General features: G+C 40.2%; 1 protein-coding gene and 1 long non-coding RNA gene across 2 annotated transcripts; one reads left to right on the top strand and one right to left on the bottom strand.

The window, feature by feature from the left end:
* Positions 1 to 609: 609 nt before the first annotated feature.
* LOC127392340 (uncharacterized) lies at positions 610 to 11,948 on the top strand. Its single transcript, XR_007891238.1, has 3 exons — positions 610 to 1,672; positions 8,346 to 8,753; positions 10,167 to 11,948. It is a non-coding gene; the product is annotated as an uncharacterized LOC127392340 (long non-coding RNA).
* Positions 3,416 to 10,305, bottom strand: RNFT1 (ring finger protein, transmembrane 1). The gene is made up of 8 exons (XM_051636113.1): positions 9,933 to 10,305; positions 9,533 to 9,609; positions 8,824 to 8,924; positions 8,101 to 8,254; positions 6,933 to 7,091; positions 6,041 to 6,106; positions 4,563 to 4,664; positions 3,416 to 4,388 (listed from the first exon to the last, which is right to left on the bottom strand). Exons 1-8 carry the CDS (start codon positions 10,303 to 10,305, stop codon positions 4,254 to 4,256), a joined length of 1,167 nt encoding a protein of 388 aa, XP_051492073.1. The 3' UTR covers positions 3,416 to 4,253.
* Positions 11,949 to 25,349: the final 13,401 nt, after the last annotated feature.

The following is a 25,349-nucleotide window of genomic DNA, read 5'->3' on the forward strand; positions in this document are numbered from 1 at the left end:
TAACTATCCAGTGGATGTTTACTTTGGGTCTATTATCTTTTTAATACTAACTCCCAACCTGTTCTCACTCTTAATCAAAACGTGCATCAAACATTGAGGCAGACTGCTGCTGTTCTTAGGACAGATGCTTGGGTTTTGGTTATTTTTTGAATATTCTGTCTTTACAGCAGGGTAGTTGCTGTTCCATTTTCCCAGCTTGGAGGGAAATCTTTACCCTGCAGGGTAAAGGAGGAGAAGTTAAGAGCAAGGCAAATTACTTAAATATTCTTCTGCAGATCCTTGAAGACATGATGTGTGCAGTTCCCATGTATGAACTTCTACAGATTGTTCTCTTCTAGATTAACTTGGCTTTGTAGCTGTCTTCAAGAAACACACTTGAGCTGCCTCTGTAGAACTGAAGGTAATGCCTCTTCTGTTTTTCATCTTCCACAGTTTATTGGAACTTAAATATTCTCAACCGCTGAATAAAATGGATGTGAATGGCAATTAAATGCAAATTTAAACATATGCTAATCCAGTGACCTGTTTTTATTCAGGAAGTATGTAAACCCTAAATGCAACTGTGGATCTAAATCACTGTCGTGACAGCTTTGAAGGGAAAGGGAGGGAGGAGGAATTCCACTTAAAATCTAATGGACCTGACAGATGGTTCTGATGCCTTCACCTGGCTTCTTGGGCTCTTAAAAAGTGGCTGTTGATTGTCATGTCATCTCTTTGTTCTGTCTTCTGCAGCGTCACAGATGTGCTGGGTGTCTGTGTGTGTGGAAAGCAGGGCAGCTGCCCAGGCCTGAGTGGGCTTGATGAGGAAGAGTTGCATCTTAACAGCAGATCAGAGGGGCTGCTGTTCATGGATGTAAGTTACTCACTCACTTTATTCCCTCTCTGTAACTGAGAATGACTTGTGTCATTTATGAAGTGTAAATCTAATCTGGCCGATCAAAGTTTCTTTTTAGTGCTTTGTTTTTTTAATAAACTGGGTTTGGTAATATTACCGGGTTTGTACAAATTTAATTTTCTCTTAAAAAGAAAAAAAGATCAACAGGGCGAGAGAATAAAAGACAGATTGTACCCTGGTCCTACCTCTGAGCAATATGCACCTTTATTCTAGTAAGGTGGTGTCACTATAAAGACCAAAGGGATCAGCAACAGCCCAGGGTTGACTTAAAGCACTGATACCATGTTTTGTTGGCCTTTACAGGCCAGATGACACTGTCCAGTTCTTGTGTTGATGTTTTTTTATTAACCACAGGTGTAATACTTCTAAATTAGTTTCCTGTATTTTAGTAATAATGCTGGCCTTGCATACAATCCTCAATGCTTTAATTCCTCCGTGTACAGCATCTGTCTCAGATATTAAACTACCTATTGAGGTAAGTAGTTTGTTTTTTTTGTTCTCTAGCAAAACAGTATTTCCTTCAGGTTGATTTCTTTCAAATTGCCCTGCATACTCTGAATGCATGTGTGTAAAGCAGCATGTTTCTTCTCTCTAACTTCATTCCTAGTTCATTTTCTGTCTGCCAATCCAAGTTACTGGCCCTGATGGACCACTTCAGCTTTGCACTGTCATAGAATCGTGGAATTCTATGGATTTATAACAACAACAAACTTCCTTCTCACCATTCCCTGCTACATAAGCAAGGGGCTGCTATTTACTCATCTTGGGGATAAGGCAGTAAGTAATCATACTTGTTTCTCAGATCTTTTCGCTTGGTCAGCAGGGTAGTTGCTCTGCTTTCAGGACAACTGCTGGTGTTAAGCAGCTGGTACGTCTCAGAATCTGAACCTTTCCAGTTGAATGTGATTTAGACCTACACTAAAAAGATTTTTGAAGGTCTCACAGAGTACTGCAATTCTCATCAGTGGCTACTTGTTCCTCTTGGCAATTAATTGCATCAATATTCAAGTATTAAGATGTGCATTTCCCTGCTCTAATATGTCCAAGTCTAATGATTTTTAGCTTATATCTTCTCTGAGAGGACTTTCAAATTAAAGTGAGTAAGCTGTTGTTATTAGCATTTCAGGAAAAGCTAATCAAGGATAAGTTACAATTTTTATGTTGCCCAGTATTTTAGAAAGGGTTAAGTCACTACACCTGCTCTTCTTAACTGTACATCTGACTTAGTCACACATTGTACTCTCCCAGGTAAAGCTTTTTTTTAAAGGTCCCATGTGTTGACTAAATCAAATACAGCACTCAAATTGTTCACATAGTACTCATACAAAACCTGTATGAAGAAAAAAAACTTAGAACACTCTTTTAGTCAAACTATATGTTCATGATTAAGTTTGAGAAAGTCTAAATATGATTGTGTGAGCTGCTGAAGTCTCTGTGGGCTAATCAGGAATTCAGAATCCAGCCCTAAGCTCCCCCTGCTCTTTTCCTGTTCCTTGACTGCTTCAGTTCTTGTTCATCTCTCAAGGGAAGTTCTGCTGCAGCAGCAGTTGAAGTACCAGCACTGATGAAATTTGACAGTTCTGACCAGGCACAGCTTAATCTCTCTGAGGAGACACAGAGCAGTTTGTTCTCACCATACTGGAGGCACAACCCGATTGCAGCACAGCTCTGGCTGTGGCCAAGCTCTCAATTCTTCCTTTCCACTCTCAGGTCTGCTCTAACACCATTCAGCTGCACATTCTCCAAAGCACCTCACCTGCTGGGAAAGGCTGCTGTGAGAACCACTCTCTTCTACTCCCATAAGGTTCCAATTACAGACTTGGAAGCTTTTGCCTCTTTAAGCTTGAGTCTTTTTTCCCCAGTCACTCAGCTGCTGTGGTGGAACAATCCTAGGACACATTCACTCAGAACTGCAGTGAACTTCCAACAGAAATACAATTAGCAAATGCACAGCATGCTATAGCAAAACCCAGCTTGAGCATAAAATGATACCTCTTAGCTTGACTCTTCCATCTCATTAGACTTTTCATCCAGAATTCTAAATTCTACTTCTAAAAGTTATACTTTCAGCTGTACCTTTAAGGGCACTCCCATCATGCCCTGGCAGCCCTTGATATCTGGCTGTGTCAGCTGCAACTTGATAGGACTTGGTCACTACCTGGCCAGTTGAAGTGATACATCATTCATCAAGTAAGTGGGTAACTTTTTTTTCCCCTAATTTAGAAGTTTCCTAAGGGTCTTCAGTTAGGACAAGCTCACGTTAATGGCAACTCAGTTTAACTTTGCAGTAATAGAATAACTTGGGTGGGTTTTGTTGTTTTTTTTTAGGCTTATCTGAACAAGGTGAAAAAAGACAAGCAGGAAAAAAAGGTGAGATTGTGCATAAGTTAGCTCTATAATTAGCATAAAGACTAGTCATTAATAAGTTGTAGCATTTGGAGGGCTTTTTTGTTTTTCAGATACTTTAGTCTTAAGACAAAAAGTGTACCTAGCAATGAGCTGCAAGTTACTACTGACAAGTAATGAATCTTGTTTCTTTATTCAACATGCACCAAACAAATAGATTTAAATGCATTTATTCTCTCTGATTTTTATGCATACTACACATTGCAAATATAGTATAAAATAGATTCTCCCTTGTAAGAAAATCTGGTTCCTGTTATGACAAAAATATAGTATTAAAGATTTCTTTTTAAAATACCAACTTTATAAAATGCTAAGTAAAAAACTAACATCAGTGGTTGGTTTATGCATTAAGCCAAAGATATGTTAGAAGTCTACAAGAACCTAAAGGGGGGAAACATCTTACTCTTGTGGCTTATCTCCAGGTACAGTGAGAAGTAGTTGCTGTTACAGGTGCATGAATAAGAAGATAATTTCTCTGATGTACTGGGTTAGCATTAAGGGACCTTTAAGACAAGCAGCTCTAATTCTCACTGTAGTCCAGAGTATAAAATTTGCTCATAATCTTGATAAAATTGGTAGGCTTGCCTTTTGGGTTGAGTCATGTTAGAAAGATACATTCAATTTAGTACAGTCTGGGAATCTATTTAAACTTTTAAATAAAATGTTGAATTAAGAAGCTGCTGCCAAGAGGCAGAGCAGCATTTTGCAAGGACTTGTTTCCTACAAGAGAAGCAATGCTGGCTTTTTTGCATCCATTCTGAAAACTTACTTTTCTATACTTAAGAAGGTCAAGTTAAAATTTCTGCACTGTTTTAAATACTGAAACTTTTCATAGAAGCAAGATTCCTAGGATTTGGAAACTCCTTCCTTGTGCTACCTACAATTAACCTGCAGTAAACTGAAAAACCTTAGCTTGAAGAAACAAACTGTAAACCAACTTGTCTGACATGCTTTAGAAAATCTGTAGATGCATAGATGTAGCTCCATCCTTCCACTTGTTAACATGGTCTGAAATAACAGTTCTGCAGAGTGGACACGTTTTTTCTCTATTAAACCATAAAGAGATGCATTCTTCACAAAATGTGTGCTGTAATGAAAAGAATGAGAACTTAGAGCTTTTAAGCTCTTCCATTTACAAGATGGTATATTATTTGCATAGCCTGATTTCTAAAAACAGTCAGAAGACATTCACCGATTTCTGGTTTTGTTTACTAGTTGTTTAAATTACTAAGTTTGCAAAAAACAATTCTGACTGTGTTACCTGACAGATAAGCAGAATAGGCTTCTGAAATTCAGCTTGGCAGATGGAACAAATATCATCCGACTCAGAACACTGTCTCTTGCCAGCTGCCACCCCATAGTGCTGTAAAACAAGGTATTTGCAGCAGATTTTAGTTTCTGGGTGGGGGGAAAGCCAAAACAAAACACAAATGTCAGGACAGAATTATGTATAAGAGCTGCTCTGACAGAATTATTGAGGCTGGAAAAGAACTCTGAGATCAGCAAGTCCAGCCTGTGACCTAACACCACCACATCAGTTAGACCATGGCACTAAGTGCCACCTCCAGCTTTTCCTTGAACACCTCTAGGGATGGTGACTCCACCACTTCCTGGGCAGTCCATTCCAATGTCTGATCACCCTTTCCATGAGGAAGTGCTTCCAACCTAAACCTCCCCTGATGCATCTTCAGGCCATGTCCTCTCATCCTGTCACTAGTTGCCCAGGAGAAGAGCCCGACCCCACCTGACTCCAGCCTCCCTTCAGGTAGTTGTAGAGAATGAGAAGGTCCCCCCTGAGTCTCCTCCAGGCTAAACAACCCCAGCTCCCTCAGCCTCTCCTCATCAGACTTTTCCCTCTAGTCCCTTCACCAGCCTCACTGCTCTTCTCCTCTCATCTTCTCCAGCACCTCAATATCCTTCCTGCAGTGAGGGGCCCAGAACTGCACCCAGGACTCCTCACCAGTGCTGTGTACAGGGGGAGAATCAAATCCCTACTCCTGCTGGCCACACTATTCCTGATACAAGCCAGGATGCCACTGGCCTTCCAGGCCACACTGTTGGCTCCTGTTCAACTGGTTGTCTCTTCAATCCCTAATCCAACAAAATGTTGCTGGTTTTTAGTAGTTGTCTTGGGGCCTGGATCTTATGTGTTCCCATTTCCTATTGTGTCTAGTTAGTATCTCCCACTGATCACAGTTAGTGGAAAAATCTGCATCAGTTTTAACAGTGGCCTCTGAGCAGAACACTGTGTAAAGTTCCAGTTTGATCAAGAAGCTCTCAGGGAATACTAAGTGTTTTGTTATTACTTTAGTTCAGTGACATCTTCTATGTTTTACCACAGGAATAGCAGACTAAACAAAACCTCTTACTAACTTTGGTAAGCTTCAGTTCCCACTGTATTTTACCATAAAGCTCTGCCTGCATCCATCCAATATTCAGTTAAAAAGTAGGAAGCAGGACAAGAAGGGTGTTATTTCACATACATTTATCTGAAGAGACATGCAGAATAGATTTTTTTGGGATTTTTTTTTTTTGGTTGTTGTTCAGATGACAACATAATCATGTAGTCAAGGAATTCAGACTATGAAATAGGAGAACAAGTATACAGAGTTTACTGTAAAAATCCAGTTGTCTATTTCTAGACCATTACAAAGCAGTATAGGAATGAAGTATTTAAAAAAGAAGTATTTTCATGGCAATTGGGTTTACTGTTTTGTCACAAGATAATTCAGTACTCACTGGTCGTGTACAGAATATCCGCAAGACCTGCCTGAAGTTTTTCCATTGTCCAAAAATGCTCAGAAACTGAAATGGGAAAGAAAACCTGTGTTATACTTAGTATTTTTCTCTAGGAACTTAAAAGCTTCCAAGCTTTTGTGCAGATTCCAACACAAGAAATCTCACGACTAGTTTGATGTTGGCAGGAACATCAGCAAAACTCTGTAATTCAGACCCAACCCTATTTTAGGTGCTTAATATATAACCAAACTAAGAATTTAGCCTGATGTTTTTTTCCTAGTAAGTGTCTGCTCTTAAAAAGTGTTGAGGTTCTGAAATGCAGCACTGAAGTGCAAATACACCAGCATTATTATCATCCATGCAATAGTCTTCAGATTTGTAATTAAGGTACCTTAGCACAACAAAGTATTTTGATTATTTAAAGCTAAACTCGCACTGAGTCTGGTGACAGTTGGGGCAGATTAGCTCTTTGGTCAAGGAGACAGCCAGTATGAACACTTCTGTTTAACTTGTTTAGCATCACAGGATACTTTAACAGAGAGAAAATCTATTTTCCTGGAAAATGCTGATTCTTTCAGCCAGGAATTTTGCCTTTATCTTTACAAACTCTCTTCCTTGGTATTTGGTAACAGTCTGATCAATGTTTGATGTGAGGGGACCTGCAGGACAGTATTCTTTGCTCTGTAGCCCAAATCCATTCCCAGAACTGGTGCAGGAAGAAGATGATTTAGTGTCCTGAGCCATCTTCCCACCAGGTTTGGAAGGCTGTATCCATTAAACTGAAATATCAACAGTTCAAACACAGGGGCACTTTCAGAAAAGTGTTTGTTTCTCTAATCCTCCAGTGATCATGACTTCAAAATAATTTAAGATGAATAGAAAGCTTACATACTTTTAGGATGAGGTAGAGAAGGCCCAGCAATATCCCAAGGGTCTGTCCCAGTACAGTGTCCAGCTCCCCATAGCCAATAAGATAACGGAACCAAACTGGTATGGGGACAAACATACGGTAATACTGGCAGAGTTCTTCTAACAGCATGTACCAGTAGCCCTAAGCAAGACATGCAAAGGAATTGCTCAAGATGTAAAACACAAAGGATTACTAAAATAGAGAAAAGCAGCATTGTTATTCTTTCCAGTAACTTCTCTCATCGTCTGTTGAAACAACTACATGTGAAGCATGAAAAAGAATGAAAACCAGGTGATGAGTCTCACCACAACTGTACAAGGAACAGTAACACAGTTTATTGTTGTAGTATGGAAAACCAAATTAATAGGCTAAAATAGGATGGCATTGTCAGATGCCTGCCTACTTAACAATGCTATCAGACTTCTTAAGCATTAGAAAATAAAAAGTTACATAAAAATGTGGTCATGTCAGGTTATCATTAGCAAAACTGTCCTGCATTCAGGATTAAAAGAAGAGTAAGGCCCTTTCATTATTAACAAACATCAATTACAAACCACTTCCCTGCCAACATTATCTCATACCTGTGTAAGAAGCCTTATCTTTTGATAATTACCTCCTATATAGGATGACACAATAAGAAAATGGTGATGGGGGAGAAAGAAGCAGAGGGGAGCTGAACTGAACAGATAAACAGAGTTCTAACAATTACTGAATTATGATTAAATTTTTGAAGAGACAGAAAATGCAGCTGTTTGCATGTGCAGATCTTAAAATTCTACCCATGGCATCTACTGTCAGGCACGTAAAAAATTGACCATGTGTCTGTCAGCTGTCCCTTGGTACCTGCCTGTACACACAGTCTTACACTGCAGAAAATAAAAGGTTTCTTCACCCTCCATTTAGAGACAAATAAAGCTATTTATCTGATAACATAATACAAGCAATGGTTTCAGATCAGACTGGAAACCTTCCTTAGCACCATGCAGGGAAGAACATGAAACCCACAGGGTTTTCTTGCCCACAGTGTAGTGGTGGATTATGTACAGACCTTTAATGAAAAGACTTTTTCTCTAGGTAGAATTTAATAATTAGCTAATTTTACCATTAAAGGATCTTATAAAGAAGAAAAAATACAAGGTTGTTTTCTTACCTTTGATTTAAAGGACATTATAAAAGAAGGCACCAAGAGAATAAAGCACTTGAAGCCCATGAAGAAGAATTTCAGAATAAAGTCTGTGACTCCCACAATCCAAAGTACCTCCCAGAAGTTCATAAAATCCACAGTAGGGTTTAAGAAGATTAAGCTACAAAAAGATACATAGCAGAAAAATATTTACTAAGAAAATTAACTCTTTATTGCAAATTGATCATTTATGATCTCTGAAAACTTTTCAGGTTTTGAACTTTTATTCCTGTATCTCCATCAAAACCATCACCCTCTAGAGACATGCTTTCGTTCCCAATACAGCCTCTGAGTTACAGCCAAGACCAAGCTACAGAATGGTAAGGGGAGGGAAATAAATCAGAGATCTAAGTTCCAAAGAGCCCCAGAATGCCAGATAATCAGTGCCAGATATTCAGTATTCCAAAGGCAAGGTGGGAGGGGCAAAGCTGGGAATCAAACCCAACTACGTTGCCTGTGACATTGGTGCCATTAAATTGGGTATGTGGTCTAATCTTGCAAATTCCAACACACTTCTTTTTTAAGGACAGAACCTGTTCAGTTTGGCAGAAGAGAAGGAATGGAGATTAAAATGAAAGAGCAACCAAGGCCACAATTAAAGAAAAACAGCAGCAGCCCAGGTAAAATGTTCCCAGTTAATATTTTATTCTGAGTAATTTATTATATGAGTGAAAATATTCCTCTACTTACCTGTAATACAGTGACTGAGAATGAAAGGTGTAATACAAGAGGAGAGATGATCCAGTTAGATAAACTAGTAACCAAGCACATTGCAGCTTGGAGCACCGTTCCTGTAAGATAATGGTGAAGACATCACAGTCCTTATCTCAGCATCAGTATCTCCACAGCATCTAGTCTGTTGTACCAGAACAGAGTTACTACTAGAGGGGTTTTAGCTTAGTGGTTTGGGGGCAAATAAAATAGCAGAACTGAATGGAATGGTAAAGCAGTAATTTTAATGTCTCTAAACATAACAATTTATATGTGTAACAAGGTTTGTTTATTTTTTAAACAGGACTAAAATCCACCCCACAACAAATTGTGAGGAAACAACAAATTTTCTTTTGGAAGTGAACAGAGGCAGCTGAAAGTTTTAAACTGTCAACTGCTATCTGATTCCACAAATCTGGTTAAGGAGTCCTTCCATAAGCTTTTATCAGATGAAATTATTACAATACTTTGAAGTAAAAGGGCAGGGGGGAGAAAAAAACACTTGGAATTTTGCAAACCTTACTTATCTGCAAAGTTCTGCACTGTATAGAATAACACTTTATGTCTTGAAACCTATGGTATTTAATGTTATTTGGTAAATAGTATGTCTATTCCAATTTCTTTCAAAAATTGATGGATAAAGGTGTTTGTTAACTTACAGAGTTTTTTTGCACAGGGTGATACTTACTCTTAGAAAAACCTGATTTACTATGCTTTTGTTTGCATACATATAAGTTGTTAGCAGCCCAATTCCAAGAGAAATGCCTATTAGGAAAAAAGGGTCAGTTATACACAAGAAAATAAATGAAACACTGAACTGAGTTAAAAAACCAGCCACTTCTAATATGTCTTTGTAATTACAATTAATGGCTCAGACTATCAAGCCAGAATAATTAAGCACACTGTATGTATGCCAGCAAAGGAAACAGAAGCCACTGAAATGTAGTTTAGCAAATCTCTCTTTCTGAAGAATAAAGCAAATAAAAATAAAGCTAAAAATAAATTAAATTATACTTCAGGCATGGTTATTAGTGTATCTCTTTGGGGGGAGGGTCTGTTCCCTCAGGCCTTGTCTTGTTATACTCTACCAGTGAGGTGCTGCAGGACCAGTTTGACACACAGGATCAGGATGTAGGGCAGACTCTTGTGCAGCCACTGCAGGAGGTACTTGAGCTCTGAGAGGGAACTGCCCTGTTCCTCGGAGTCTGCAGTGGAATCCTCAGCTCCCCCTGCCTCGCCGTGGGCGTGTCTGTGTGAGCGGCTTTGGGAACCTGGGCGGGAATGCCGGGAACTCGCGTTTTCTCTGGCTTCTCCCCCCGCAGAGCTCAGCTGGATGCGAACGTCTCTGCTGGGGTGGCCGGAGCTCTCTCCTGAGGACCTCGCTGCCTGGGCGCTCGGAGGAGATGAAGAGTCATTGCCACTCCCTTGGATGTTGTGGAGATGACTGCAATTTGGCTGCATGGTGGGATTTTATCTGGTCCAGATTCTTGCTGTTTTGTCTCCTAGAGTGGGATATAAAAAGTCACACTTGAAGGAAGAGGTAACTGGTTGGGGGGGGAGAAAAAACCAACAACAAAAAAACCAACACAAACATTCAGTAGGTTGTAACTGAGTGATTGCCTGTGTGAAGTAAACATGCTGAGAAATACTGTCATGTCTTCAGACTGACTTTGTTCTGAAAGCTGGCAGGCTGGGCTGTGGTGGTGCAGACCCCCCTCCCCAACCAGCATTGTTCTTGCTTCAAGGACAAGGGCAGTGGGCCCAGCATTGTTCTTGCTTTGCTTGCAAGTGCAGGGGACTGGGAGAGTCTGGTACCTTCTTGTCCTGATACAAGTACAGTAAGCTGGGAGGCTGAAGCACTCCCTTAATGCACCTGAAATGGCTGTTGCCTGGTAAACATTCCAGGGACCCCTCCTGCTGGGATCACCTGACAGGAATTGTGGCCACCATGGAAAGGTACTGACCAAGTCAACTATTTCAGACCTTCAAAATCATGACCCAGAGTGAGATCCTTTGAGCTAACTAGGCTGGCCTCTTCCATCTACCTTTACCTGTGTTTGAATTAGACATTTGCCATCACAAGATGGGTGTCTGGATTTCACTTGCCTCAAATATCTCCGTATGTGCTTGTATCTTGTGTTTATACATATATATGTATTTATTTAGGATACCTTGTAGTAAGTCTGGATCCTGTCATTCTTGAATTTGTAATGAAGTTGCTGCTTTCATTATAACATACTCTACTGAATGACCTTCTTAATTATTAATTATTGGTTAATTATTGAGTCCTGCTGAAATTCAACCTTTTGATCCCCTCGTACTATTAATACATCTTGAATTGCTGCTAAATCATAACCATGTCAAAATACTTAAATCTGTGACATGGGTTGCACCCTGCCTCCATGGAGCAGCTTTCCATGTGCCATGTTAAATTTCATTCACGTGGAGATTTTCTAGCCTGTAGTTTTCCAGCTGCCTTAGTAAAATCCAAAGTTGCTTCAGTGCAAACAGAACAGCAGAAAGTTGCTGAACAGGAGACCAGCACTACCTTGTACAGAAGATATCTCAGAATGGCTGCTTAATTTCACAAAAATACTAGTAGTACTAGGCCAAAGAAGGAACAAACAACGATGGGAAGGAAGCAAAGAGTACATTTACATGCATCCATAATATGGTATTTGTTCAGACAAGTCTAGTCAAAACCCAGTGCATGCTCAAAATTGAGGGCCATTAGGAGATTAACGAGATTATCCTGTCTGGGTAAGTGAGCAGAACCATTTTGTAAGGAGCATTTACAAGAGCCTGGACCATATGGTCTAGGTGGAAAAAGAAATGCAGACAACAAGCAGTAATCTAACCATGAGACCACCCAAGGGAAGTTTTATTTCTTTCCTCTTGGCATCTCTCTGTTGTCTTCCTGAGCAGTTACTCACTTCTGTGTCAGTTTTTACATTGGTCAAATAGTGTTAAATCTACTTCTGGACTGGTGTGATGTGAGAGTTATGATTTTGGAGAATGCTTTGAAACTGGATTTGGCACAATACTTGTCACTGTCGAATCATATTTTTAAAATATTGTTATAATCCTTTTTTCAGTAATTCAAACTGTTACAGCTTTCCTCTTTGAAATTATTTTTTCCAAAGCTTAGTGTATATAAACAGCTGGTTTCAGTGGGGATACCAAAAAGGTTAGAGAAGAATTGGGTTTGCTCTGCAATCCTTTAGCCTTTAAAACAGAGATGAGGTTAGATGAGTAAATTAAACCATATTCCAGTAGAGGAACTTAGTAACATTTAGAAATGCTGCTACTGCTGTATTTTTTGTTGGCCAAAGATGACATCATATTTCGGGCAAAACTCGTGTTCTGTAATTTTATGCACATGAAAAAAAGCAACAAACTGGAGACGCTGCTGCCTCGTACCCGCAGCATCAGTGTGTGTCTGCAGGGCCAGGCCACCAGTGCTGGTTTTAAAAGAGGGGGAACTAAAAAAAACCCCAGCAAACGCATTAGCACTCGTCACTTAGAGGTTTAGGGCCTGCTTCTGCAAAACCTTCCGTGTTTAATAAACGCGAGCGATCCCACTGTTGGTGTCAGGCCGCGGCACCCGGCCCCACAAACTTTCGAGTAACTTATTCAACGAGATGTGAAAGCCTCAGAAATCCGCACGCAGCGGACGGCGTCCAGAACCTCGTCCCCCTCAAGAGATCCCAAGAAGTTCCTCCAGAAAGCCGCTGGGAACGTTCCCCTCCTGCCCCCCCCCACGCTTGAGGAGGCGGGTCCCGCCGGGCCGCGCCCGCACCCCCCGCAGCGCCGGGCCGGGCCGGGCCCCTCAGGGGGCGGCGGGACCGGGTGTGTCCCCCCCCCGGGAGCCCCGGTGTGTCCGCAGCACCCCCGGCGGAGGGCGGGAATGACCCTGGAAGTGCGTTATCGCTTCCTCCCCACACCCGCCCCGGGCTCTGAGGGGAGCGGCCGCCTCGGAAGCCCCTTTGCCGCCCGCCCAGGCCGGGCGGCCGGTCCCTCGCCAGGCCGGTCCCTCGCCGGGCGGTACCTGCTCGTCAGGCGGTACCTGCTGGTCAGGCGGCCGGCACCTCCCGCCCGCCGCCCGGGCCGCCCGCCGCCTCCATCGCCGCCGAGGCCGAGTGGGTGGGAGAGGGCGCGGCGGGGGGAGGAAGAGGAGGAGCCGTGAGGGGAGGAGGAGGAGGAGGAGGAGGAAGGCTCCGGGCGGGGCGTTGCCCTGGCAACGAGCGGCCGCGGCTCGTTGAGGCCTGCGCTCCGTCAGGGGCCGGGGACAGGCCGCGGTCCGGGCCCGCCAGATAGGGCCGAGGGGGGGGTTTATGTGGCAGTTGTTCCTGTTGCCTTTTATTTAAAGCCTCATGACCCGGGAAGGCAATAATAATGAAGGGAATGAGTAATTATTTACAAATACCTACATGCGCTGCGGTGTCGTTTCTTCTCGGTGGCGATTCGTGCTCACCGCAGGGAAGTCCTGCTGTCTGGAAACTGGCTTTGCCTCCTAGGAAACCTGAGGAAGATGCTGCCCTAGTTGATGGTGCTGTAGCTCTTAGGAGAAGCTTGACATTAAATAGACACAGGGTTTTCGTTCAAAATATGCTCTTGAATAAGTTAGCGTGCATTCAGAAGTGTCATCTGTTTTCCTTGGCTCAGATATTTTTCTAAAAGCTCACACTGAAACCAGTGCCTAATACCTGAGCAGTTTTTGAAAATCAGTGAATTAAAACTCAAATACTGTTCTAATTAAAAGTTTTTCGGTACGGAAATGCCACAGGGTCAGTAACCCTGGGAGAGGGGAAGGACAGACACTGAGATGTCAGCTCTCCTGAGGTGAAAACCTAAGTGGAAGAGCTAAGGGGCCTGGTGTTCAGTAACATGTACCTTCTAACCATGAACCTTCTCTTTTATGCTTGAGGAAGAAGCTGAAAATACTGGAAGCATCTCTTGCTGTTGGAGGTAGGTTTTAAGGAGGCATCTGCAGCATTTTGGTCTGCTTTTACAATGCTTTTGGAATCTGTATCTATAATTGAACTGGAAATTCTAGGCCTCATATCCTCTGCGTTTCACTTGGGCTGATGTATTGGAAGAAACCTGGGCTGCTTCAGATATGTTTCAGTGTTAAACAAATCTACAAGCCTTCTGTTCCCTCTAATTTGTATAGTACTTCTGCTGTATTATTGCTGTACTGCCTGGTAGCAGCACCAATGCAGATTTCAGATGCTCAGCTGAAAAAGACTCCAAGAATTACGTGGCTATAGCCCCATCCTTCCAAGGACAGCACAAAACTGTTGTGTTTAGCTTATGTTATGCCATATTGTTCATTCTTTTACTCTCTGCTCAGTCATTTGCATCATGTTTGGATTATGATGGACAACGTGAAAAAAGAAATCCTTCATTTTGTTATCAAATCAGGAAAAGCAATTCTAAATCTTTTATTTTTAAATAGTATTTTATGTTTGGAAATTATGCATGCCTTCTGTACATTGCTTGGAAGTGTATAAATATAAAAGCCCCATTCAGCTGTTTATTTTTTTTTAATTATAAAATGCATTTGAGTACAAATGTAGTTTTAAATCAAAGTTGTTTCTCATTGTTATATGCGCTAGAAATACTAAATTAATTAATGGCAGCTTATTAATCAATAATGTTTACTCATGCAGGTCCCTTGCTGATTTATCTCCAATTCACAGCTCATTAGAAGGTATGTAACTATTCAGCGATGTTAATTAACAGGCATGTTGTCATGGTGCTGTTGATGACCTCTGGATTTGGTAACTCCTGACACAAGGAAGATTTCTGAGATTATTAAAATAAAATTGGAAGTCTTTTCCCATGGGTGTTGCACACATGAGGTCATGTAATGCCTAATCATAAATTTACCAATCTGTGTTTTGGATTCTCCTCCTTGGATGCCCATAAATTTCATACAGACAGCTGGATCAGTGTCCAGGCATGTTTTCAGGTGCACATTTACACTCAGATACAAGTATCCCAGACTTTCTCACCCTCCAAGGAGTAGGTGGTGCCTCCTCAATTGATGCTATCTGCGGGTTTCATCAGTGTATTCCAGCTTTTCCTGTGGTTGTAACTGCAGGAGACAGTATTGGAACAAACACTGATCCTTGTGGAACTCTGCTGGTGCTGCCCTGACAGATCAGTTCTTACCTTCTCAACAGTTACTCTGCACTAAAATTTTCTGAGAGCTATACATAAAAATATCAGAAGAAAATATTTTGTATCCTAGTCCTAATTCCTGAAGGAGTTCTGCAGAAGTCTTCCTGCATAGAACAGCTGCTTAAGGGGTCTCAATATTCAGCTTTTGTTCCTCCTAATGAACTGTAATATTACTATTTTTCATCAGAAGGTTTGGAAAGAACTAGCCCTTGAAAATCAGATTTACAGCAAACATATTTGGTGAACTTTAAAGGCACAGATCTCAGATAGGTGGAAAGGAATTGTAGTTAATGGCAGTCTAAAAAGTTGTTTCCTTGCAAGAGTCTGTAAAATAGCAGAATGCCCTGAATATTCAAAGGCTTTATTGGTTGTCTTAATTCTACACAGTGTTCCTTGAGCATGGGAGACTTTTGCAAAATTAAAGGGGTTTAGCTTAAATTGAAGGATTTGAAAATCTTGCCGAGACGCTTAAATGACCTTAAAACGTGAACACTTCCTGAGCTTTAAATGCTCAATCGTTTTAAAATTAGCTCCTGCAATTCTACAACCTTTACTCCAGTTTGAATTTCGAGCACAAGAAAACAGCTCCTGTATTTAAGGCACTGAAGAATAAAGACCAGTTTTGAACACTCCTGAATTTCAGAGGCAGAGAAGCCTGAATTTCATTGTTGAAGTCCGGTCATTTAAGCTTTGTCTCGCAGACTTGCAGAGAGTTTGAACCAGGTATTTTTCTAATGCAATGACATCGTCGTGTTCCCCTGAGGTTTCCAGAAACCTCATGAGCTCTCTCTGCTCGTTGCTGCTAAGTCATTCTAAACTGAGACTCGTGTCACTGAAACTGTGCCATGTAATTGCTTTAAAACTGGTGAATTAGGTCCCGGAGTCTCGGGGTTTGTGTGTAGGTGAAGCCTGGAAAGAAAACTAGATAGCGGAGCCACGAAGGGCAGTTGTAATTTTTGTTCACTGCACAGGAGGGTGCTCAGCCTCTGTCTTGGTCTGCAAGAGCGAGCGATTCCCATGGTCATTAGGATGAAGTGGAGAAGCCGTTTCCTGAACTGGGCTTTTTCTTGTAGTGACATCGAAGGATCTGTTAAATACAATTACTCAAAAAGAACGCTGTTTAATTGGAGAAGGTGTGTGTTAATTGCTGTTGTAAGACCATTACAAAGGTATTTAGGTCAGGAGATGTACTGTAATGATCATCAGCTGACTAAGACGTTGGAATTCTGTAATGGATGTACTTAAAGGTGCCAGAATTTCAATGGAATCTTTGAAGTTTCTCTAAATTTGTTTATTTTTCCAATCTAATGTGTTAATCTAAACGTGTGAATCCTTGTGTGGATCGTTCTATTGAATAATGGCTTCTCATGTATGTAAAACCCCCCTCTGAGTGGATTTACTGGGAGGAGTAGGTAGGTTTGCTGATTTATATTCAATCAGTAGTACCTGCTTATAGTGATATCCTCAATTATTCTTTATTTTCCTTGCTAAATATGACTATTTGAGGTTAGAAAAAAACAAATGAATGTTCTAACATAACTCAGAAAATGGAAATGCTTAAAAGTTACACTGATTTGTTAGTTTAGGTTAGTTTGTGGTTTATAGTGGGAAGAGGTTTTATTGGGGGGGAGTCGGGAGGGGCTTCTATAGTCAACAGGAGCAAACCTGTTTTACTGAAACTGGTTCTGGTACCTCAGGCTGTGCTTCCTGTAAGTGCTCTTATCACAGCTCTGCCCATGTTCTGATTAGGGTGGCAGCCTTTAACTCACAGGAAGAAAATAGTCTGCTTTCTTTGCAATTATAAAGATTATCTGCCATAAAAAAAAAAAAATTAAAAAAAATCATTTGACTGACTGTAACCAGAACAAACAGTGAGATAAAGCATCTTCTGGTATTCGTTGCCACTGTGTGTGTAAGAAAAAAATTGGTTTATGGGTGGCTGAAAACAGATCAACTTTCTGTTTAGCTTTTTAGAGCTCAATCAAACAAAGGTCTTGGCTGTTGTTATCTGCTCAGATTTTAGTGAGTTAACACGTTCTGGCTGAAAACAACTTCTTAAATCTCTGCCTTGCCAAACATTCTGGCCCTCTGAATGCACATCCATTGTAGTTGTCCAGGAAAACAAATTGTTTTTCAAAAGCACTACCACCATGGACAGGTTTCCAGATATTTCCTCTCAGACCTTTCAGAAGAAGTACAAACACAGAAATAGAGCAGGCAAAGTCTTGCTTGTTCCGTTGAGCGGGATTTGTCCCATGAACGTCAGCACATCAATATTTGCTTCACTTCTGTCAATATTTACCTCACTGGTCAATGAAACTTGTTTTGCACTTCATAAAGTTAATGTGTCCTTGCTGTTTTTTAGTTTGGTGATAATACAGAAAATCCTCTGTTTCTAACTATATGGAGGGCTTTTTTCATAGAATCATGGAATGCCAGGCTGGAAGGGACCTCAAGGATCATCTGATCCAACCTTTCTAGGCACTGCTACAGTTTATATGGGATGGCTTTTTACTTCTTTTCTCACAAAAGAAAATATTGTGTTAACAGATGTGTGTTAGTTGATTAGGAAGTCTTATCCACAAGCAAGACTGTGTTCATCATGTAATAAGATTATCCAGATTATGCCTATAACGTTTTACAAGTACAAAAAGGTAATTAAAAAAAAAAAGTAAGATGACTAAATAAATGACTGAATTGAAAAATAATTGCATAAGGCTATAAAATATGAATACCACACCAGTTTTTTGTTCTTGTTTTATGACACTCGGGTACTCTGGGAAATGAAAACATGCCATTATTCATTAAGTGATGTTTTGTTGTGGTTTTTTGTTAGTGTTCCTTTAATAATAATCAGACTGAAGGAGGGCCTCAGAAACGTGGATGTTTGGGTCATAGAAGTGTTATTGGCAGTTACATTTGGATAAATCACCAACATGTCTTAAGAAAATGCTTGTCACCTAGGTCTGGGGCATAATTTCTTGCATATCCCAGCTTCCCATGGGAGAACTACTGCAAGTTCTGGTTTTTGTGTTGTGATTTGGGGGAGGTTGTGGTTTGTTGTGGGTTGTTGTTTGGTTTTTTTAGTGTTGTCATTTTGGAAATCTGTACTTTAAGGTCAGATGTGTTATAAAAAGAAACAGGAAATAAAAAAGAAAAGAACCTTTAAAGTCATCTGTGGTTGCTGGCCTTTGCATGGTGCTATTGCTTCCATTTTGCTTCTCCTTGGATTTTTAATTTATCATGAGAAGGGTTTTTGAAGATTCTCAACAGATAGTAGGTGAGAACTGCCTGGATCCCTACTTCAGAAATCCTGGACTATGTTCAGATGCTCAGCTAGAGTCCTTGCTCACCAGTTTAGAGTGACAGAAGTGAGCACTGGGTCCTTCTGAGAGCTCAAAGACACACTGGTTTGCTCCCTGTCAGAAATATTCTCCAATATTTTGAAGTAATTACAGTAATCTTTTCTGCACTTGCTCTTGTTGACCATGACTAAATGGAAGTTTCTTCAGTGCTTCCTTCATTTCCCTTCCCACCAATCCCAAATTTCTAGGGTCTCTTATTCAAGAGTACAAAATTCTTCCTTGATTTCGTTCATATTTAGATTAATACATATTAATATTTTTTCTTATTAACATACTGTACCAGCAATATGTCGATGTGAAAATTGACTAGTAGGCTAAGCAGAATTGATTTGGTGTAACTAAAACTCAAAGCTGTTTATTGCAAGTGTATTAGAGATCATTCGAGGTGATACTGTAATACAAAATGCAACACTAAAAGTTATTTTCCAACCCTGGGAAGCCAACTAGTTTTGATTTATAATAATGGGAGGCTCAGGCATTAATAACTGTAGAAAATTACGTTAGGGGGAACTTCCCAGCTCTCTTGAGGACAAGATCCCCCTCTTCTATATGTTGATGGGAAAAGCTACTGCTAGCTTAGAATACAAGCAGGCATAGCCTGCTAAATAGGATTTTCATGGGCCAGACCTACTTCCAGTGAAGTTGTCTGGCATCAGTGAGCTGGAGGAGGCTGCCTGAAAAACAAATGCTGAGTGAAGGTGCTTAACCTGGTCTTAAAAATGAACAAACAAACAGTTTCTTACTTTAAGTGATCCACTCAGAAAGGGAGCATGAATTAGTGAAGAGATTGGACACAGAATCAGAAATGTAAATATTGGGGGAGGGAAAATTCTCTTCATACAACTTGATTGCAGTTTCTAGCCATGTCTAACTACTTTCTGTTACAAAGCAATCACTATAGAATCACTGTATCCACCAGAGTTTATGGAAGTGACAGAAACTATGGCCATCATGATTTTCTAGGAGGTTTGTGAATCTGGAGGCAAAGCTATATAACTTTTTCCTTAATTTATTAGAATCATAGGTAAAATTTAATATGCCAAGAACAAGTAAAATGTTTTGAGTTATGTTGGCAGCAGTTTTCCCCAAGAACTTTTCTGTCCTCTCAGCAGTGCTGTGATTTTTAGGATGTCATCCTATGAATGTATGTGATTAGCATGCATAAGTGAGTGGTTTCATTAGACTCCAGGGGCTCCTTGGCTATAAAGTTATTTGCCTGGGTTTGTAGGATCAAGGCTCCCTTTACCTCAGCATTATACACAAATAAAAATACTGGCTTTGCCATTAGGAAATCCTCCTGCTTATGCCCACATAAAACTCATAGGTTTATGATTCAGTGAACAAAAGTGGTTTTGTTTAGGAGAAATTGATGTTTGTATAATTTATGGAATTATGTTTTCTCATTACAGACTTTTTTATAGACTTTGGTACAGACTTAAACAGCTTGGTGAAGGGGCAGCACATTTCTGAACTAAATGCTGGTGAAACTGGTATTGTTTAAGGAGTTGTTCATCATAATTCCCCATGCTTAACCATGCAAATGCTTTGGTTGTTAAAATTAGGATGCAGATGTTAATTCAGAAGGCAAAGGTTTCTGGAACAAAATTAGAGTACACCTTCTCCTTAAATAAGAAGTTATTTTTGTTTTGCAAAGCAAGCAGAAATGTAGCCATTTTTCAGTTAAGGTATAATTAAGCACAGCAGTCACACTTGTATGGTCTAGGGGGAAATGCATAGATGACCTTTAGATCCTTATAGTTGACTAGTCCATGTTTCCAAACATGCACTTCTCTCCCACAAAAAAACGATTCCCCTGTGCCTTTCACATGTGTATCATAGTTGGCTGCATGCTTATTTTTCAGTGGTTTAGTTATAAGTGGATATATGATAGTATGAGGTGTTTGAGTTGCAACCTGCTAGAGGCTTTGTCTGCAGCATATGGTTAGGAGATAGTGCCATCTACTTGGTGTCTGGTCTGAGGAGATAACACTTGTCTGTTAAGCAAGACACGTTTGTTATCGTGCTGTAATATACACTTTTCCTGCAGTGGCACATACTTAAAACCAGCTCTGAGTGGAGAGAGAAAATTCATTATGTTTGCACTTACATCATGAAACAAAACTTGTGTCTTTCTATCCAATTCTGACCCTTAGAGTGGTGACTTTTTGACTGATACAATTAGAGACAAGGGTGAGGCTGTTTAATTCATTTAGTCTTATGGTCTGGGTCTTAAGTTCAACCAAAGTCTCTGAACTAAATCACAGCACACCTATATGCCTCAAACTGTCAAATAAAGCATCTGCTTATGATAATGTTTATCTTAATGTAAAAGTTGAGTTCTAGCTCACTCAGTACTTTCCTTCATTAACAGAAAGAATTAATGGCAGACTACTTACAAGAGTACTTAGTACTTAACTACAAGAGCTACTTGTGAAGTAAAACACTGGTGAGTGGATATTGGAATTCATTTCAGGCTCATATATAACTTCTTTCAGAAGACATGATAATGATTAAGCATGTAAACTTGCATGATTTGAAGTCTGGCATTGTCTTCCCTGTTTTCAGTGGAAAATGACTGTCCTGTCCATAACTCTCAACTGGATCTCTGATAGATCAGCGATCAAATACAAAAAGCTTCCTGAGGGCCACTCAGGCTCCAGCAAGTTAACAGACTGGTTTTTATTGGTGTGGCAGCTGAAGTGCCAAAGTTTATAAGTGAAAATTGTAGGACTTGATTCTGTGAAGTTAGGCAGGAAATCCTTAGCTAAGTACCCAAATAAAAAGCCTTTTTTTGAGTGATGCAGAAAGGCCTGGTAACTGGGAGGTCTGAGCTTCTCTGGTGAGGAACAGGCTTCCTACTCTTGGTAAATAAGAATCTGCATGTGTAACTTGGGGCATTCAATTTTGAAAAGTTTGGTTGACCACTTGGTAGTTTCTGCTTTTGAGGCTGAATTCATCACACTGCACGGCTTGGGGATGTGTGTGTCCTTGTTTTGAAATAATTACAGTTATAATTTTGACAGTAGCTTCTTAGAGAAGACAAGAAGAGATGTCGACTGTGTGAGCAGGGACTGTGGACATGGGAGATGTGGTAGAATAGGTACTGACCAACAAAAGGTTTCCTCCAGCCCAATGAAAAAGGGAGGTGGAGAACAACAGCATGAGGAGAGAGGGACAGAATGAACCTATGAATTAAATGTCTTAGCACTGGGTGCTAAGAGGGTGCCAGCTCTAATGTCATAGATCCCCCAAACTGGTGTGTGTGTGGATGTGCACACATACATCTCCAGTCTTTCCAGTCGTGCATCCCATCTTACATAACTTCTTTTAGACAGGATATTTCTCTGTGCCTCTTGTCAGAAAGGACCTTCAGAATGTCTCCTGCAGTCTTCAGTGAGGCCAACGTTGTGTTTGGTGCTTATAGAAAAACAGCTGATTTAGATTTCTGAAATGCATCGGGGTGATAAGAGCAGCTGAGCAGCGTTTGTGAATTTCTTTGTTTTCAGTAGGACTTCTTTTCTTTTAATGTAGAAGAAAATGAGACACTACAACAAAATAATTGCTGTGAATCCTGCCCAGGGTCTTCCAGATACCCACCTAACAGTTTACAGTACATTCAGGGAAAGACATAAGAGCAGATAAAAGACATGAAGCAATGAAATTCTGATAAACAGCAATATTTTCTGTTCTTCCTTGTTTAGATCCTGATACAGTTGTTGTTCTTTATCACACATTCATTGCCACAGTGTTAAAATATAATTGCAAAATGCTTACTCTTTGCTCCATAATTTGATCCTTTACAGGATATGTAATTGTCTACAGACAGAACTATTTGTCTGTGACAAATCAGTTACACATAATTCAGGTTTGTTCTTTTTTAAGTAAGCTGAACTTACTTCTGTTGAACTTAACCAGGTTAACTGTATTTCAGCCTCCAATGTTGCAGTAAAAATGTACTTCCTTCAATCTGGTTTGCTTGCAGACAGAGTCTGACTAGATTTAGTACAGCTGCAGTATTAATGTTCAAAACTCCCATGCTGCATAGTTTTCCCACATGCTACATAAAAATGCTCTATAGTTTCTCTCTCCAAGGCTCCTCCATTAGGGCATTAACTGACTGTATGCCTCCAGTTTGGTTAATGTTTTAATTTATATATAAATACAGCTTTACACTCACCCAAATTGCTATTTATTGCAAAATAAGTATGGTGAAATAATAATTTTACCCAATATTGGATTAACATTATTTTTCAAGCTGTGAAAGTCAATGGAAAATAAATCTGGGAGAGTACTGGTGAAATTGAAGATGCAGAATCATGGAATAAATAAATTGCAACATTATAAAGGAAGGATTTACATTAGGAGGAAATTCTTCAGTGTGAGGGTGGTGAGACACTTTAACAGGTTGCCCAGGGAAGCTGTGGATGCTCCATCCCTGGAAGAGTTCAAGGGCAGGTTGGATGGGGCTCTGAGCAATCTGGTTTAATGGAAGGTGTCCCTGCCCGTGCAGGAGGGTTGAACTAGGTGATCTTTAAGGTCCCTTCCAACCCAAACCAGTCTGTGATTCTATGACTTGAATTCATGCTTCAAGTTAAACTGTGTGTATGCAAGATGTGCATTTTACAGACTGGATTTAATTCAGAATTAATTTTGCTAATGTAAATCCTCGAGTTTGTGGAGTAGAAGGTTTTAGAGCCCCATGGTAGTTAAATAACAGGAGTGCAGCCTCCTCTGTTTCTTTTCAGGTCAAAAGAAGTTCTATTATTTCTATCTTCTAAATTCTTCCTAACTTTTGTTTTACCAATGGACATTTTGAGCAACTGACTAAATTTTTGGGGCTGTATTCATTTTTCAGTCCAGGTTTGGAAATAAATCCTCTTTATTTAGTCTCTGGTGGTCCTTCCCCTCCAGAAAAATCTCAGCTTTGATTTCTTAGGGGATAGCAGTGGAGGGGAGGGAGGAGCACAAAATTCTTGCTGGTGCTACTGCTGCATCTCCCAAGGGGAACACAGAGTCCCACAGCCAGCAGAGCCCTGGGGGAGGGAATAGCATAAACATTCTTCATAAAGCAGAGAAAGTAGGTGCAGGCAAATATTTTAAATTGAGCTATAATGAAATTATTGTTTATGACCCAGCTTCTACCTTACATCCAGAATCTGTCATTTAGGTGGTTGGGCCAGCAGGTGGCAAATATAATTGAATTCAAGAAAATAAATAAGGAAGTAGGCTGGGGATTGTCTGCTAAAAATAAGACATCTAGTTGACTAATTAGGAGGATTTATAGGATGCTGTACTTAAGAAAATAGATGATTATTGATAGCTCATCTTCATCATGAAAGTTACTTTATAGTTTCAGCTTCCTGCAGCCAGGGTTGCTGCAGCAGTAGATATGTGGTTACAGTGTGGGTAGGGAAGCTGAGCTGGTGTCAGACCCCCTGGCATGGGCTGGGGTTAAAGCATAGTTTTGGTTGGAAAAGACCTTGAAGATCACCACGTCCTTAACCCAGTGCTGCCAAGGCCACCACTAAACCACATCCCTCAGCACCACCTCCACACGGCCCCTAGTTGCAGCCTGTGTGCACTGGGTTGCACTTCTTACTGCAGTGTAGACACAGGTGGGGAAAAGAAAGAGTTTTGTCTGGTTCCGTGTTAGTAATAACCAGAAACAACTGACCCACTGCACTAGAGGCTGTTATTTTCATCTGGAGACTTTTTGAAAGGCTGCACAGAAAAAATGTTAGTCATTTAGAGGGGAGGTACCAAAAGGTATGGGGTATTACCTCTGTCTTTGGATGAGGTTGGAGAGGAAGGAAGCTGGGATTCTTTTCAGTTAATTAAAAGTGAGTGTAAAAATCACAGGATGATAGAAAACTAAGATGAAGATTTGCTTTTGAAATCCTCATCCATCTAAATAATGATCTAATGGTATTTTAATGGAAATCAGAAGTAAACTAAAATATTTGTCAATGGAGACTGCTGAAGTGGAAGTTAAATCAGTGGGTTTTTTTAAAAGAAGTGGTGGTGATAACTCTGGCATGTAGGTCAATATCACCTCTCATTAAAGTTGTTTTAATTTTCAGAGCTCTATCAGTTATTGGCGAGCTCATCATGGCAGCCATGTGTGAATTACACATTTCCCTGTGCCCTTATCTAATTCATTCCTCTGTGCTACACTTTGGAATAATTTGAATATGAAATATATCAGGAAAACGGAGTTGTTTTGTTCCAAGTGGAGAACTGGAGCAGAAATATTCCTCACAAAAAGTAACAAACATCGAGTGAATTACCATGAAGGAGATTGCAGCTGAGATTGTAAATAATATTTTGAAAGACTTAGATTTCCTTCTGAAAGGCAGGAGCATTAAGAGATATTTTGAAAATGCAGAAGGGGGATAATAACAAAAAAACCAACAACCCATACATAAATTTGGCTCACCAGCCTTTTTGCTTTTTCATGTCCAGCATTCATTTTGGAGATACAACAGTTGCATCAAGCTGAGGCTGGTTGAACATGCATGGTAAAATGGATTTGATTCACAAGGATCTGGTCCATTCTCTTCTGCCACCCAGTATTTCTGTTGCTATATCTGTACATTATTTCAACCAACAAAATACATTTTTTAACTATTTGAAGAAGAACAACCAAAAGCTTCAAAGCCAATATTTGTGTGTTCATTCTCATGCATTCTGTTGTTCTATAGAGCTTCTTTATTGCATATACCTCCAAGTAATTTGTAGTGAGAAAATATAATGCTGAAGTAAAATAATTCATTAAAACTTAGATTGGAAATAGAATGGGCCATGGCTCCAGCTTCTGGTTGATGCAGATGGGCACAGCTGGGAGGATACCTCAAGTTTGGGACATTGTGTCCCACTGCTGCTGTATGAAAGACCTTAGCCTGTACTAAAATTTACAGATTTGGCATTTTATAAGAAGAAAAACTATGGGAGGTA

Source organism: Apus apus, chromosome 18, assembly GCF_020740795.1.
Source record: "Apus apus isolate bApuApu2 chromosome 18, bApuApu2.pri.cur, whole genome shotgun sequence".
Lineage (NCBI taxonomy): Eukaryota > Metazoa > Chordata > Aves > Apodiformes > Apodidae > Apus > Apus apus.